The sequence below is a fragment of the Odocoileus virginianus genome, chromosome 19 (assembly GCF_023699985.2).
Source record: "Odocoileus virginianus isolate 20LAN1187 ecotype Illinois chromosome 19, Ovbor_1.2, whole genome shotgun sequence".
In the NCBI taxonomy this organism is placed as follows: Eukaryota; Metazoa; Chordata; class Mammalia; order Artiodactyla; family Cervidae; genus Odocoileus; species Odocoileus virginianus.
In genome coordinates this window covers 24,928,180-24,943,776 of record NC_069692.1, presented here as the reverse complement: position 1 = coordinate 24,943,776, position 15,597 = coordinate 24,928,180, and the positions used below count along the sequence as shown (strand labels likewise).

General features: G+C 45.3%; 1 protein-coding gene across 5 annotated transcripts in view; it reads left to right on the top strand.

The window, feature by feature from the left end:
* Positions 1-15,597, top strand: part of ARMC2 (armadillo repeat containing 2) — a 124,283-nt gene that overhangs the window by 93,487 nt on the left and 15,199 nt on the right. For all 5 annotated transcript variants that reach the window (XM_020876605.2, XM_070449993.1, XM_020876606.2 and 2 more), the window contains one exon: positions 1,934-2,249. In XM_020876605.2, the coding sequence (XP_020732264.2) occupies positions 1,934-2,249 (316 nt within the window). The remainder of the gene's footprint in view (positions 1-1,933; positions 2,250-15,597) is intronic.

The following is a 15,597-nucleotide window of genomic DNA, read 5'->3' as shown; positions in this document are numbered from 1 at the left end:
GATCCTCCACTCTTTAGGCCACACGCAGTGCTGGGGCTGCTCCCATCCCCCAGGTCCCACCTGGAGAAAAACCAGCCCAGCCCTTTGCCCTCTGTCCCAATTCCTTAAGGCTGCTGCTAACTACAGATCTGATAAGGTAGGGTTTGTGGAATTCCTCCTTATATTTGCATTTGAAAGGAAAGAATTCCTTTACTGCTCAGAAAGCAGGCAAGGCAGAGGAGGAGGTAAATAACAGCCACTTGGGAGGCACTAGTGTACCAGACTCCAGGTCTGGGTAATCCGGGGTTCAAATTCTAACTCCACCCCTCACTGGCTGTGACAAGGGCAGCTTCTCCAAGCCCGTGTCTTGTCTGTAAACAGCACCTGCATGATGAGTATCAGCGCCCTGGCTCGTGGTAGCGCCTCAGCAAGTGTTCCTTTAACAACAGAACTGGTCTGTCTGCCCACTGTTGCTTCTGTTTCTTGTTCGGTCATAAACTGTTCTCAGCTGAGATTTTAAAGAAACGTTTATTTGTTATTAAATATAGCTTATATACCGGAGAGGGAAATGACAGCCCACTCCAGTCTTCTTGCCTGTGAAATCCCATGGACAGAGGAGCCTTGCACGGCTCATTGGCTCGCAAAGAGTCCTGTGCAAGTTAGCGACTAAACAGCAACAATGGCTTATATACAGAAAAGTGCACAAAACATACATGTACCATTTAGCAAGCAGTTATAAAAGCATCAGCCATGTAACTGTTACGGGAAGCACACTGATTGAAACCGCCCACCCTGGCCAGGCACCATAGTAACCATTTGCATGAGTTGTTTTACAACAGGAGGCCCTGGTAAGGAACAGGGAACTAATAAGCCTCCACCAACCAGAAGAGTTTGGGAAAGGTCAAAAGGAGACACACCTGTCCGACCACCTCCCAGAATCCTCCTCTCTGGCATCCATCTTGGCTGAACAAGGCCTGCACCACCAGAAAGGACTCTGAGTCAGAATGATTGGCTCAGGACAACCCGGAAACTAATCCCCTCACCATAAAACCCGAGACTGCAAGCCATTTGACAGAGCAGTTCTCCTGGGTTCCCTTACTTTCCTGCTCTCCGCCTGGGTGCCCTTTTCCAATAAAACCTCTTGCTTTGTCAGCACGTGTGTCCCCTCAGACAGTTCATTTCCGAGTGTTAGATAAGAGCCCAGTTTCGGGCCCTGGAAGGGGTCCCCCTTCCTGCAACGTAACCACTACCCTGCTCAAGAGAAACAAATACTGCTTTAAAGTGGTAAATACCCTGTAATGGTGGTTTTCATCTGCGGGCAATTTTGCCCCCACGGGACATTGAAACATTTTTGGTTGTGGTATGTGAGGAAGTGCTTTTGGTATCTAGTAGGAGAGGTTAGGGGTGCCACTAAACATAAACAGCCCCCCATAACAAAGAATTATCCAACCCCCAAAGTTAGCAGTGCCCTGGCTGAGAAAGTCTGATGTAACACAAACTGACTGTCCCTATGGGACAGACACCCCATTTTTAGAAACACAGGACTTGAGCAGGAGGTGAACTTTTAGGAAAAGATTTGGGTGCTCAAGAAACCTGTTTGTGTCAAGACTTAGATTTATATAACACATTGTTAGTAATGTCATCTCACTCAACTAATTGTTTTCTGAAGAAAAAAAAAAAAAGCCAGCCTGAATTTCAGATGAAAGATCTGAAGTTAATAGACCTTGCTAACAGCATCAATCAGTTTGTATTCTTTCATTGCTGCCAAATGCTTTTAATCTCCTCTGTCACTTTGCACCAATCCTGGGAATCAAATACTGTACAAGTCAGCAGAAACCAGACGTGTTCCATCTTACTATTAATTAAATCATGAATTAATTAAATACTGTCCTCTTCCCAACAACTTGTCCCAGCCCCTTTGCTCTCATAACTCTTTGTCTTTAATTTATTGCAGGATTTAGTTGTTCGCATTGTTTTTATTCTTGGCAATCTGACAGCGAAAAATAACCAGGCTCGTGAGCAGTTTTCCAAGGAAAAAGGGAGCATCCCAACTCTGCTGTCTTTATTCCACACGTTCTACAAACTGGATCTGCATTCTGGGAAGCGCTGGGGGGAAGGAGATGAGCGTCCCAAGGCACCCAGGCCGGCCCAGGCAGAGGACGTGCTCATCAAACTGACCCGTGTGCTCGCCAACCTGGCCATCCACCCTGGCGTGGGCCCGGCCATTGCCGCCCACTCACACATCGTCGGTCTTCTCCTCGCCACACTGGGTAAGAAATACGGCCTTAGATGGGGTTCTGTGAGGGTTTTAGCAGTACAACCTGCTCGCTTTAATGAACCTTCTCAGTTGTGACAGGAGATTCATTTGTCTTCTGTTCAGAACTGCCTCAAAAGTAATCCAGGTTTTTAAAGAAAGGAAAAAAAAAATAGTAATACATCCTCCTGAAATCATAAGTCGTGTCCAGCTCTTGTGTTCACATGGACTATAGCCAGTTAGGCTCCTCTGTACATGGGTTTTCCCAGGTAAGAATACTGGGGTGGGTTGCCATTTCCTTCTCCAGGGGATCTTCCCTACCCAAGGATCGAACCCAGGCCTCCTGCATTGCCGACAGATTCTTTACCATCTGAGCTACCAGAATTATTACTAAAACCCACTGAACTGTACAATTTAAAAGAGTGAATTTTATGGTATGTGAATTATATCACAACTTCTATTTAAAAAAAGCTTGCCAATCAAATTATCAAAATTGGCCAACTTAACACAGAGTTTAAAATTCCAGGTTTTTCCTGGATTAGTCCACATAATTGAAGTTTATTTGCCTTTTTATTGTTTTCAGCTTTTTACATTAGCCACAGTTAGTCTCCAGGTCCCATCTTTCCCCCTGTAATAGACAGTGGGAGCTGCCATAACAAAACACTGTAGGCCGGGTGGCTTAAACAACACAAGCATATTTCTCACAGCTCTGGAAGCCAGGATTCTACGATCAGAGTGCCAGCTGATTCTGTTCTGGTGAGAGCCCTCTTCTTGACGGGCAGGTGGCTTCATTCTCCTGTGGCTTTTTCTCCGTGTGTGTGGGTACACATGAGAGAATGACCTTTCTCTTCTTGTCAGACCGTCAGTCCTGTCTGATACAGACTCCACCCTTATGATCTCATTTACCTTGGCCTCCTAAAAGTCCTGTCTCCAGAAATAACCACATTAGGGTTTAAGGCTTCAGCATATAAATTTGGGGGGAGGGGACACAATGCAGTTGATAATATCCTACCTCTGATCCCCCCTGCCCCAGATTCCTGATTTTCCCATGTGCAGAATGCTTTCATTCCATCTCAACAGCCCCAAAAGTTGTTAATTAATTTCAGCATTGACTCTGAAGTCTAAAGTCCCAGATCTCATTGAAATATCATCTAAATCAGCTATCATGAGTTGTGAGATATGAGACATCCTAAGGAACAATTCCTCTCCTGCTTAAACCTGAGAAACCAGGCAAGTTATATGCAAAACAGGATGGCAGGACCAGCACAGGATAGATGGTCCTATTCCAAAAGAGAGAAATAGGAAAAAAGGGAAGTGTGATGTGTCCCCATCAAGTCCCAAGCCTACTGCTGCTACTGCTGCTAAGTCATTTCAGTCACGTCCAACTCTCTGCGACCTCATCCCTGGGATTCTCCATGCTAGAACACTGGAGTACATTGGCATTTCCTTCTCCAATGCATAAAAGTGAAAAGTGAAAGTGAAGTCGCTCAGTCATGTCTGACTCTTCTCAACCCCATGGATTGCAGCCTACCAGGCTCCTCTGTCCATGGGATTTTTCAGGCAAGAGTACTGGCGTGGGTTACCATTGCCTTCTCCAAGTCCCAAGCCTAGTGAGGTGAATTCCATAAGATCTTAAGGCTTGAGAATAATCCTCTTTGGTTACATGCTATTCCCTCCAGACCCACGGGGGCAGTGGCCCTGCCTCCAACAACTCTGTCAGTTAGGCCACCAGGGCTCTGCAGGGCAGTCTTGCCCTTAAGGATTTGGGATGAAGACCATTGTGACCTGCTGAAATGGAGGCAGTGGCCCCAGTGATCTCTGAATCACTGCTGGGGATGTTCTCTCCTCTACTTGCAGAATAGTGCATATTCCCAACTAAGTAGCTCCACAGTCTGTCCTGTCAAGTCCAAGGAGTCTGACAGCTTCCTTCACTCGGTCCTGCCTCTGCCCCCTTCAGTTCAGACTGGCAGTGCTTCTGCTCACATGATCTCTCAAACTCTGTACTGAGTGATAATAAGACAACCACACATGTGGTGTTCCCTCTTGTACATGCTTTCTTATTTCTTGCAATATGGACAGGCTGAGAAGTTTCCAAGTCTGCAAGTTCTAGCTCCTGTTTCTTGAAGGTTCCTTCTTCAATTCATCCCTCTCTGAAGTGAAAGTGAAAATTTAAGTCGCTCAGTTTTGTCTGAGTCTGCAACCCCATGGACTGTACAGTCCATGGAATTCTCCAGGCCAGAATACTAGAGTGGGTAGCCTTTCCCTTCTCCAGGGGATCTTCCCAACCCAGGGATTGAAACTCAGGTCTCTGCATTGCAGGCAGATTCTTTACCAACTGAGTCACAAGGGAAACCCAAGAATACTGGAGTGGATAGCCTATCCCTTCTCCAGGGGATCTTCCCAATCCAGGGATCAAATCAGGGTATCCTGCATTGCAGGTAGATTCTTTACCAACTGAGCTATCAGGGAAGCCCATCCCTCACTTCTTACATGCTAATATAAGCAGTCAGAAAGTGCCAAGCCTCTCCTTAAACACTCTGCTTGGAAATCTTAGCTAAACATCCAATATCATTGCTTGCAAGTTAGACTTTCTGCAAAACACTAGAACACAATTCAGCCAAGTTCTTTGCCACTTATAACAAGGATCTCCTTTCCTGCAGTTCCAATGATATGTTCTTCCTTTCCATCTGAGACTTTGCCAGAGTAGCCTTTATGTCCATTTCTCTAAGAGCATTGTACTCATGACTATTTCTGTGTTCTCTAAGAAGATGGGAGCTTTCTCTTGTCTTTCACCCTTTGCCAGAATCACCTTGTCAATGAAAAATTGATCAGTGAATCTAAGAAAGAATTGGGAAATTTTATTCAAGCCAAATTTGAGGATTGTAACCCAGGAAGAACATCTCAGAAAGCTCTTGAGAACTTTTCCACTGGTTAGAAATCAAGGCACAGTTGTATAAGATTTTTTGAGACATAGGGCTCTACACCAAATGATATGTTATTGACAGTTTCCATCTTCCAGATCTAAGCATCATCCTGGTATGTCATGTGACACCTTACAAGGTCAAGAAGGACTGTTGTCTTTTAAGGAGGGACTTGTCTTGATGCTAGGAGAATGTTGCTCTTTATGGTTGACCAGATATTCCTACTGAGGGAGAGGTTTGGCAGATACCCAAACCGCAGTGCGGAGAGAGAAAGAAGAGTTGTTATGTTTAAATTTTTCCTATCTTGCCATAAAATATAAATTTTATTTCACAACCTTTAACATCCATATTTCTAGCATGCCCCTCAGAACTCCTCCAGCCTCCACCCAGTACTCAATTCCAAAGCTGCCTCCATATTTTTAGGTAATTGTTACAGCAGCACCCTACTGCTAAGCACCCAAACCTGCCTTAATCTGCTCAGGATGCCATAACAAAATAACACAGACTGTGACTCAAACAACAGAAACTTATCTTCTTACTTCAGGGGACTGGAAGTCTGAGATCAGGGTGCTGGCGTGGTTCCCGTGAGGCCTCTCTTCCTGGCTCATCGACGGCTGCATTTTTCCTTTCTCTTCCTCTTCTAAAGCCACCAATTCTATCAGAAAAGGACTCCACCCTTACGATCTCATCTAACCCTAATTATCTCCTAAAAGCTGCATTAGAGGTGGGGGCTTCAACATATGGATTTGGGAGGGACACAGTTCAGTCCGTAGCACCCCTGCTTTCCACTTTTTAGGCCTTGTCATTTCCCATGGGCACCTCTGCCTGCCAGTGGGCAAGGAGATTAACTGCCATCCTGAGATATCTACTTTGCCACTACTTACCAGACTCTGAAAGATTTTGTTGTTGTCAAAGAAGCTTTAATGTCTGATGAAAATAATGTTTGGGGGTAACCTTTGAACTTTAGCCCTTTGTATAACCTCATTAGATAGTCAGTGCTGTGCTCATATAAAAAGAGATTTCTTTGTCTGCTCAGACTGCCGTAACAAAACACCACAGATTGGGTAGCTTAAACAATAGAAATCTATTTCTCACAGCCCATAGGCTGGACGTCCCAGTCAAGGTGCCAGAAGGGTTGATACCTGGTGAGACCTGTTTCTGGCTTGTAGATGGCCCCCTTCTCACGTGTCCTCACACGATGGGGAGAGAGCTCTGGTGTCCCTCCTCGTCTTATCAGAGCACCAGTCGTATCGGATGAGGGCCCCACCCTCACCGCCTCATTTAACTTTTATACCTCACCAGCCCTATCACCAAATACAGCCACTTTGGGGGTTAGAGCTTCAACATATGAATTTGAAGGGGACACACACACTCCATCCATCACAAGGTTTAGGAAAGTGTACGTTGGTATCTGCTTTCAAGGAAGACAGTACATCGTGGAGGAGTATCAGGCGTATACACAAAAGCTCATGAGAAGCGCCCACAACAAAATACAGAGCATGAAGGCTGGGGGTACTGAGCCCCATAGCATAGCTTTTGGTGTGTGGGGTTGTAACTGACTCTGCCTTCCCTTGTTACGGAGCTGCGTAGTTTTTTTCTTTTTTTCTTTTTTTTTCTATATTTGTTTTTTGAAATATAATTGAACGAGAACACTATGTAAGTTCCAGATTACAACATAGTGCTTCTATATTTCTATGCATTACAAAATGACCACCATTGGAGCTGCCCCGTTTAAGAAGCATGTTCACATCTGTTCCTTCACGTGAGCAGCCACGTGAGAGTGGGTTGTTATTTTAGGCCTTTCACAGAGGAGGAAACAGGCTCAGTGAGATGAAATGATGTTTAAAAGTCACAAAGTTAGTAAGTGGCAGGGTTACTCACATGTTGCTGATCTTAAGGATTCTTAAATTCTTATATTTTTAAATATTTATTTGGCTGTGCTGGGTCTTAGTTGCGGCACATGGAATCTTCATGCACCGTGTGGGATCTTTCGTTGCAGCGCGTGGACTCTAGTTGTGGCGCGTTGGGGCACATGGGTTTAGTTGCTCTGCAGCATATGGGCTTTTGAGTTCCCCGACCAAGGATCAAACCCATTCCCCATGCATCGCAAGGTGGCTTCTTAACTATTGGGCCACCAGAGAATTCCCAAGATTCTTAAATTCTGACAGGTCTGTCCTTGTGACATATCACTTCCATGTGATAACTCACAACCTACACATTAGTCTAGAACTCTCTTCCAAGCTGCTGACTGCACATTATACCACCTGTGCAAATCTGCATTGAGCTGCTCCAAAAATTGAGTTTCTCTAACAACTTCAAACCTTGCAGGACTTGGACTCTAGTACCTCCCTGTCTTATTTCTGCATCTGGAGGATCAGTTCTTCTCCACCCAGAAGTCAGGGATCCAGCTGCCTCAGAATCAGCTGTGGGGCTCATCAGGATTCCTTTTCTAGTTTCTGGGTCTTACCTTGCTTCACCTGCAGGATGCGTTGAAATATGCATTTCAGTCCCCCCACCCCCACCCCAGGTGATTCTTCTGCCCCTTAAATGTTGAGACCTTGTGCTCAGAGAACCACCTTTAGCCTCTCTGGCTAGTGAGGAGCTGGCCAGGAGCCTGAAACATAGTGGATGAGTTCTCATCTGTTGGCAGGCCAAATCGCTTCACCTGACTGTAGCTACCTGGGAGAGCCTAAGGACTTGCCCTCAGATACCTGGACTGGGGGCACATCATTGTGGATAGTCAAGAAAGAAAGCTCTTCATGTTTCATTTTATTGCAATTATTCATATGTGATGTGAGAACGTTCCTGGTCTTACATATATTTTATGAGCTTAGAAATTACATTTCTACCTATTAACTAAAAATATAATACAGTGGGTAATTTCAGTTTGAATTCTAGGAAAGTAATGCTTTGGAGGCAGAAAAAAGAGGCAGAGAGCATATTGGGCCAGAGCTAAAAGGGTTAATGAGCCAAGGGGGCCTGGCTAGAGTCCTCAGGGGGCTAGGGCCTGTCCCCTCTGTACCTCCATCATCAAGTCCTCTGGGAGGGTAGCTACTCTGCCTCTGTCACTGGGGAATTCCCACGCGAGGTCTCTCCAGTATACTCTCTTGAGGTTACTGGTACTTGCGCATAACCTACTTTCTTTCGTGCTCAAAAGTGACCAATGAAACTCAAATCAGGCACTTCAAAAACTGTGCATAAGAATCATGCAGGGAGCTCATGAAAGACACAGATTCTAAACCCCACCCTTAGAGGCTGTGACTGATAAAGTGAGGTGTGGAACCCGGGAATCTGCATTTTCTTTTTAGAACTCCCTGTCCCAGGCCAGCCCCGATGCAGGTGGTGAGAGGTCTCATCCGAGAATGCTTCAGTCTCTGTGCATGAGAGCTCAGTGCCGTCTGAGGTTAAGCCCATGTGAAGAAAGCCTTCTACCTGGTCCATGGCGGCGGGCAGTCGTTAGGGCAAGCAGAGGGATCCCTTGTCTTTTCTGTCTCCAGAAAGATTTGACCTCCCTCAAAGAGCTTTATGGGGATAAGGGGTAAAGTTATCTTGATAGAGGATCATACACCTCCACCCTCCCCTTGGAGGCTCAGCTGCGGGGATGCATGCTTTGAGCTCTGTGAAGTCCCCTCAGCTGATCCCTGCTGGTTCCCACCTGGTACCCCTGCATCGGTGCAGGATAGCGATCAGATCCCTGGAGAAGGGAGCTGGTCAAGGAGCCCGGCAGGCTAGAGTCCATGGTGCCTCAAAGAGTCAGACAGGACTGAGCATGTGCATGCACACACGTGCACATGCGCGCACACACACACTTCAGAGTGTCAGCCTCCCTCTGAAGGGCCCGGTAGTGGCATTGGAAGGCAGGCCAGGGCCAGGCTTGACTCTGACTGTAGAAGGGGTCCCAGTCACAGCTTACCTGAGGGCAAGGCAGCTGCTGCCTTGGTAGTCCTCAGTGCCGAGTGCTCCTCCCAGGTTGCTGCCTTTACTGCACTGCACTCTCCCTCTAGTCAAAGCAATGGTTTTTCCACTAGTCATGTATGGATGTGAGAGTTGGACCATAAAGGAAGCTGAGCACCGAAGAATTGATGCTTTTGAACTGTGGTGTTGGAGAAGGCTCTTGAGAGTCCCTTGGACAGCAAGGAGATCAAACCAGTCAATCCTAAAGGAAATCAGTACTGAATATTCATTGGATGGACTGATACTGAAGCTGAAGCTCCAGTACTTTGGCCACCTGATGCGAAGAACTGACTCATTGGAAAAGACCCTGATCCTGGGAAAGACTGAAGACAGGAGGAGAAGGGGACGACAGAGGATGAGATGGTTGGATGGCATCACCAACTTGATGGACATGAGTTTAAGCAAGCTCTGGGAGTTGGTGATGAACAGGGAAGGCTGGCGTGCTGCAGTCCATGGGGTTGCAAAGAGTTGGACACGACTGAGCAACTGAACTGAGCTGAACCCTCCCTGACGCAAGGGTAAAGGCAGCCCTTGGGACCTTGTCCTCCACCTCTCCTCTGCCCTGCTCCCCTCGCAGAAGAGTTGCTTGTACCCCAGGACTCACCTCCAGAGGCCAGGATCATTGCAAAGCATCTTTAGAAATAAAAAACATATGTATTTCTAATAAGAACCAGCCTTCTCAGCAAGCCCTCACATTCAGAGATTTGCTACCTTAGTAGAAGCTCCAAATTCCAGATTCTCTTTCATCCATGTGTCAGCTGCATTAGGGCTGTGTGGGTCTCTCATGCCCTTTGGAGGCAAATTATTGCCGCTGCTAGCTCTAATGGGCACTCAGCCAGATACTGTGGAAAGAGCAGGATGGTGGAGTCAGACAGACCTCAATTCAGATGTCTGCTCTGTGAAGTTAGGCAAGGTATAACTTCTCTAAGCCTCGGTGTTCTCATCTAGAAGGAGAAAATGGGATATGGACTAAAGCTACCATGGACTAAATTGTATCCCCCAAATTAGTGGGTCAAAGTGCTAAACCTCAGTATTTGGAGATGGAGTCCTTGGGAAACAATTAGGTTTAGATGAGGACCAGAGAGGAAGCAGCCATCTGCAAGCCAGAAAGAGCTCTCACCAGAATTCCACCATGATCCTGAACATTTCGTGACCAGAACTGTCATATTTCCTGTTGTTTAAGCCACTCAGGTTATGGCATTTTGTTATGGCAGCCTAAATGATTGAGACAGCCACACCTTTAGAGTATTAATTACTGTGGGTTTAAATGGTTTCCCTGGTAGCTCAGCTGGTAAAGAATCTGCTTGCAGTGTGGGAGACCTGGATTCGATTCCTGAGTTGGGAAGGTCCCCTGGAGAAGGGAAAGGCTACCCGCTCCAGTATTCTTGTCTGGGAAATCCCCATGGAGAGAGGAGCCTGGCAGGCTACAGTGCATGGGGTTGTAAAGAGTCAGACACGACTGAGTGACTAATCTCAGCACAAATGCTTCTAAGTGCATTTGAATAGAAGCACTATTAAAAATGAACTTTTGTGGGGTTAAATGCATGTAAAGTGCTTGGAGCCCTTCATGGTAGATGCCTGGTAGCTGTGAACACCTCCCCTCTTGTCCTGGATGTCAGATGTTCTTCCTGCTACCAAACGTGAGGTCCTACAGGGGGACCTCACCTCTTAGGTGATGATACATAAGAGCTACCCTTCTTTTTCTGGACAAGCTAACTAATTCTCCCACCAAGGCAAGAGAAAAAACAGATCCCTGGACACTGCCCAAGATCTGGCATTATCAGTCCCAGGAAGGAGGGAACTGGGGCTGAGACTTCCTCTTTGCTAAGTGTTAGACACTCACCTAAGCCATTCCCCAGGGGCCATCTTTCTGGATAGCCCGTCCATGCATCTCACAGATGTTTATTTAGCACCCGCAATGTGCCATACACTTTTATAAGCCCTTTATATGTATTAACACATTTAAACTTCATAGTGTAGGTGCGATTATTACCCCACTTTGCAGACAAGGAAACTGAGCCCCAAGGAGGTAAATGACCTGCACACAGCACACAGCCAACAGGTAGATGATCAGGATTCCAGCTCCAGAATCACGGCCAAGCAAGTGAGGATCTCTGGAGACAGATGCACCTGGGTTGGGAAGATCCCCTGGAGAAGGGAGTGGCAAACCACTCCAGTTTCCTTGCCTGGAAAATCCTGTGGACAGAGGAGCCAGGAGGTCTACAGTCTATGGGGTCCCAAAGAGTTGGGCACGACTGCGCGACTAACACTTTCATGTATTTGAACTAAGAAAACAGGCAATTAGGATCTCATTTATTCTTGCTTTCTCCAAGTATTCTTTGAGTGTCTATCAGGTACAGGACCCATGCTGGCTGCTGTGGGGTGGGGCAGAGGGACCACTGGCTGAAGGGCCAGTGTGTTCTCTGTAGGGTAACAAAAGACTGAATTTCCCTTTGAATAGAGTAGAGTATAAAAAGGTCATTCTCTTTAATGAAAAGAAGGCCAAAGGAGAGATAATTAAATCAGAAAGTGTAAGAGCTAGCACAGTCCTGGTCAGCTCACAACCTCCCTCTTATCCCTGAGGAGCTTTGGTTTCATACAGAAGATAAAAGATACTATTTAATTATAAAAAAGAACGGAATTTTGCCATTCACAGCATCGTGGGTGGACCTGGAGGATATTACGCTAAGTGAAATAAGTTAGACGGAGAGAAACAAATACTGTGATGATTTCACTTATTTGTGGAATCTAAAAAATAAACACATGAAGACAACAAAACAGAAACAGACTCACAGAAACAGAGAACTGACTAGTGGTTACCAGTGGGCAGAGGGAAGTGTCCAGGGGTGGGGGGCTGGTAAGATACGAGTATGGAATTAAGAGGCACAAGCTATGATGTATAAAATAGATAGGTAACAGGATATATCATACAGTGCAGGGGTTGCAGCCAGTTGTTTTGTAATAACTTTAGAAGTATAATCTATAAAAACATTGAATCACTCTGTTCTACATTTGATGTAATACTGTTTATCAATTATATTCAGTTTTATTTTTTTTTTAAGAGGTAAAAGGCACTACTTAACCAATAAAACCCAGTGGGCAAATCAGGGCCCAAGACACGCACGGGCACTGAGGTGACTCCTTCCCAGGCAGGCGATGACTGATGGCCAGGCAGTGAGGCGGGTGTATGTACTCCAGGCCCTGGGGGCCATGCACTGCGCCTGGAGAGAGGCAGAGGCTACTGTAGCCAGTTTAGTATAATCCGACTCCTGACTTTTTCTCTGACTTCCAGACCTGTATGTCCACCTAACTGCCTTACCTAATCTCATCAACTGTGGATACTTCAGAAGTACCCCAAGGTATCTAACTCATGGTCTTACCCCCAGCTGGACCTTCCTCCCATTAATTCTGAGTGGGATTGCTGTCCATCCGCTTTGATAATCCAGAAACCCAGAGGTCATCCTGGGTGGTTGCTCTCCCTCATCCCCCAATCCAGTCTTCAGCACGTCCTGTCTGTTTTCCTCACTAAATAGTTTTGCAGCCTGGCCTCTGTGCTCCTTCTCTGCCATCACCCCCCCCCTCAGCTTTTTTTGCCGTCTGGACACCACAGGAGTCTCCTGGCTGATCCCCGGCATCCACCCTTCACCAGGAGATGAGTCTGGAGGTGGAGTGGAAGGCAGGGACAAAACCACTAAGGGTCTTATGTGCCAAGCTAAAGGATTCATTCATTCACTCATTCTTGCATTTATTAACCACTTTTTTTTTTTTTACAACAATGGAGTTTACTATTATTATTATTAGCTTCAAAAATTTTTTGTGTAAACGATCCACCCCCAAGACACTGAAATGCTACAGCTTTCTGTTTTGTAAGTTGATATTTCCAGAAGGTTCAAGTTCTTACTTTTTAAAAAATTTTTATTAGAGTATAGTTAATTGACTTTGTCATGTTACTTTCTGCTGTACATCAAAGTGAATTAGTTATACACATGTTGTTGTTGTTCAGTCACTAAGTTGTGTCCCACTCTTTGCAACCCCACGAACTGCAGCACGCCAGGCTTCTCTGTCCTTCACTATCTCCTGCAGTTTGCTCAAACTCATGTCCATTGAGTCAGTGACGCCATCCAACCATCTCATCCTCTGTCACCCTGTTCTTCTCTTGCCCTCAATCTTTCCCAGCATCAAGGTCTTTTCCAATGAGTCAGCTCTTTACATCAGGTGCCCAAGGTATTGGAGCTTCAGCTTCAACACAGGTTCTTCCAGTGAATGTTCAGGGTTGATCCCAGCTTGTGCTTCATCCAGCCTGGCATTTCACATAATACACTCTGCATATAAGTTAAATAAGCAGAGTGACAATACATAGCCTTGACGTACTCCTTTCACAGTTTGGAACCAGTCTGTTGTTCCATGTCCAGTTCTAACTGTTGCTTCTTGACCTGCATACAGATTTCTCAGGAGGCAGGTCAGGTGGTCTGGTATTCCCATCTCTTTAAGAATTTTTAAAGTTTGTTGTGATCCACACAGTCAAAGCCTTTAGCATAGTCAGTGAAGTAGAAGTAGATGTTTTTTGGAATTCCCTTGCTTTTTCTATGATCCAGCAGATGTTGGCAATTTGATCTCCAGTTCCTCTGTCTGTTCTAAATTCAGCTTGAACATCTGGAAGTTCTCAGCTCACATACTGTTGAAGCCTGGCTTGAAGGATTTTGAGTATTACCTTGCTCGTGTGTGAAATGAGTGCAATTGTGCAATAGTTTGAACATTCTTTGGCATTGCCCTTCTTTGGGATTGGAATGAAAACTGACCTTTTCCACTCCTTTGGCCACTGCTGAGTTTTCTAAATTTGCTGGCATATTGAGTGTAGCACTTTAACAGCATCATCTTTTAGGATTGAAATAGCTCAGCTAGAAGCCCATCACCTCCACTAGCTATGTTCATATTAATACTTCCTAAGGCCCACTTGATCTCACATTCCAGGATGTGAGTGACCGTTGTGGTTATCTGGGTCATTAAAATCTTTTTTGTATAGTTCTTCTATGTATTCTTGCCAATTCCTCTTAATCTCTTCTGCTTTTGTTAAGTCCTTGCCGTTTCTGTCCTTTATTGTGCCCATCTTTGCATGAAATGTTCCCTTGGTATTGATTTTCTTGGAGAGATCTCTAGCCTTTTCCGTTCTATTGTTTTCCTCTATTTCTTTTTTTTTTTTCCCATTTATTTTTATTAGTTGGAGGCTATTTACTTTAAAACATTGCAGTGGTTTTTGTCATACATTGAGATGAATTAGCCATGGATTTACATGTATTCCCCATCCCGGTCCCCCCTCCCACCTCCCTCTCCACCCCATCCCTCTGGGTCTTCCCAGTGCACCAGGCCCAAGCACTTGTCTCATGCATCCAACCTGGGCTGGTGATCTGTTTCACCCTAGATATACATGTTTTGATGCTGTTCTCTTGAAACATCCCACCCTCGCCTTCTCCCACAGAGTCCACAAGTCTGTTCTATACATCTGAGTCTCTTTTTCTGTTTTGCATATAGGGTTATCGTTACCATCTTTCTAAATTCCATATATATGTGTTAGTATACTGTAATGGTCTTTATCTTTCTGGCTTACTTCACTCTGTATAATGGGCTCCAGTTTCATCCATCTCATTAGAACTGATTCAAATGAATTCTTTTTAATGGCTGAGTAATATTCCATGGTGTATATGTACCACAGCTTCGCAATACCACTTCTAGGCATACACACTGAGGAAACCAGATCTGAAAGAGACACGTGCACCCCAATGTTCATCGCAGCACTGTTTATAATAGCCAGGACATGGAAGCAACCTAGATGCCCATCAGCAGACGAATGGATGAGGAAGCTGTTTTCCTCTATTTCTGTGCATTGTTCACTTAAGAAAGGTTTCTCATCTCTCTCTGCTGTTCTCTGGAACTCTGCATTCAATTGGGTATATCTTTCCCTTTCTCTTTTGCCTTTCACTTCTCTTCTTTTGTCAGCTATTTGTAAGGCCTCCTCAAACAATCACTTTGCTTTCTTGCATTTCTTTTTCTTGGGGATAGTTTTAGTCACCACCTCCTGTACAATGGTATGAACCTCCCTCCAGAGTTCTTCAGGCACACTGTTTGCCAGATCTAGTCCCTTGAATTTATTCATCACCGCAACTGTATAATCATAAGGGATTTAATTTAGGTCATACTTGAATGGCCCAGCGGTTTTCTCTGCTTTCTTCAATTTGACCCTAAATTTTGAAATAAGGATCTCATGATCTGATCCACAGTCAGCTCCAGGTCTTGTTTTTGGTGACTGTGTAGCGCTTCCTCATCTTCAGCTGCAAAGAATACAATCAATCTGATTTTAACATTGACCATCTGGTGATGTCCATGTATAGCATCATCTCTTATGTTGTTGGAACAGGGTGTTTGCTATGACCAATGAGTTCTTTTGGCAAGACTCTGTTAGCCTTTGCCCTGCTTCATTTTGTACTCCAAGGC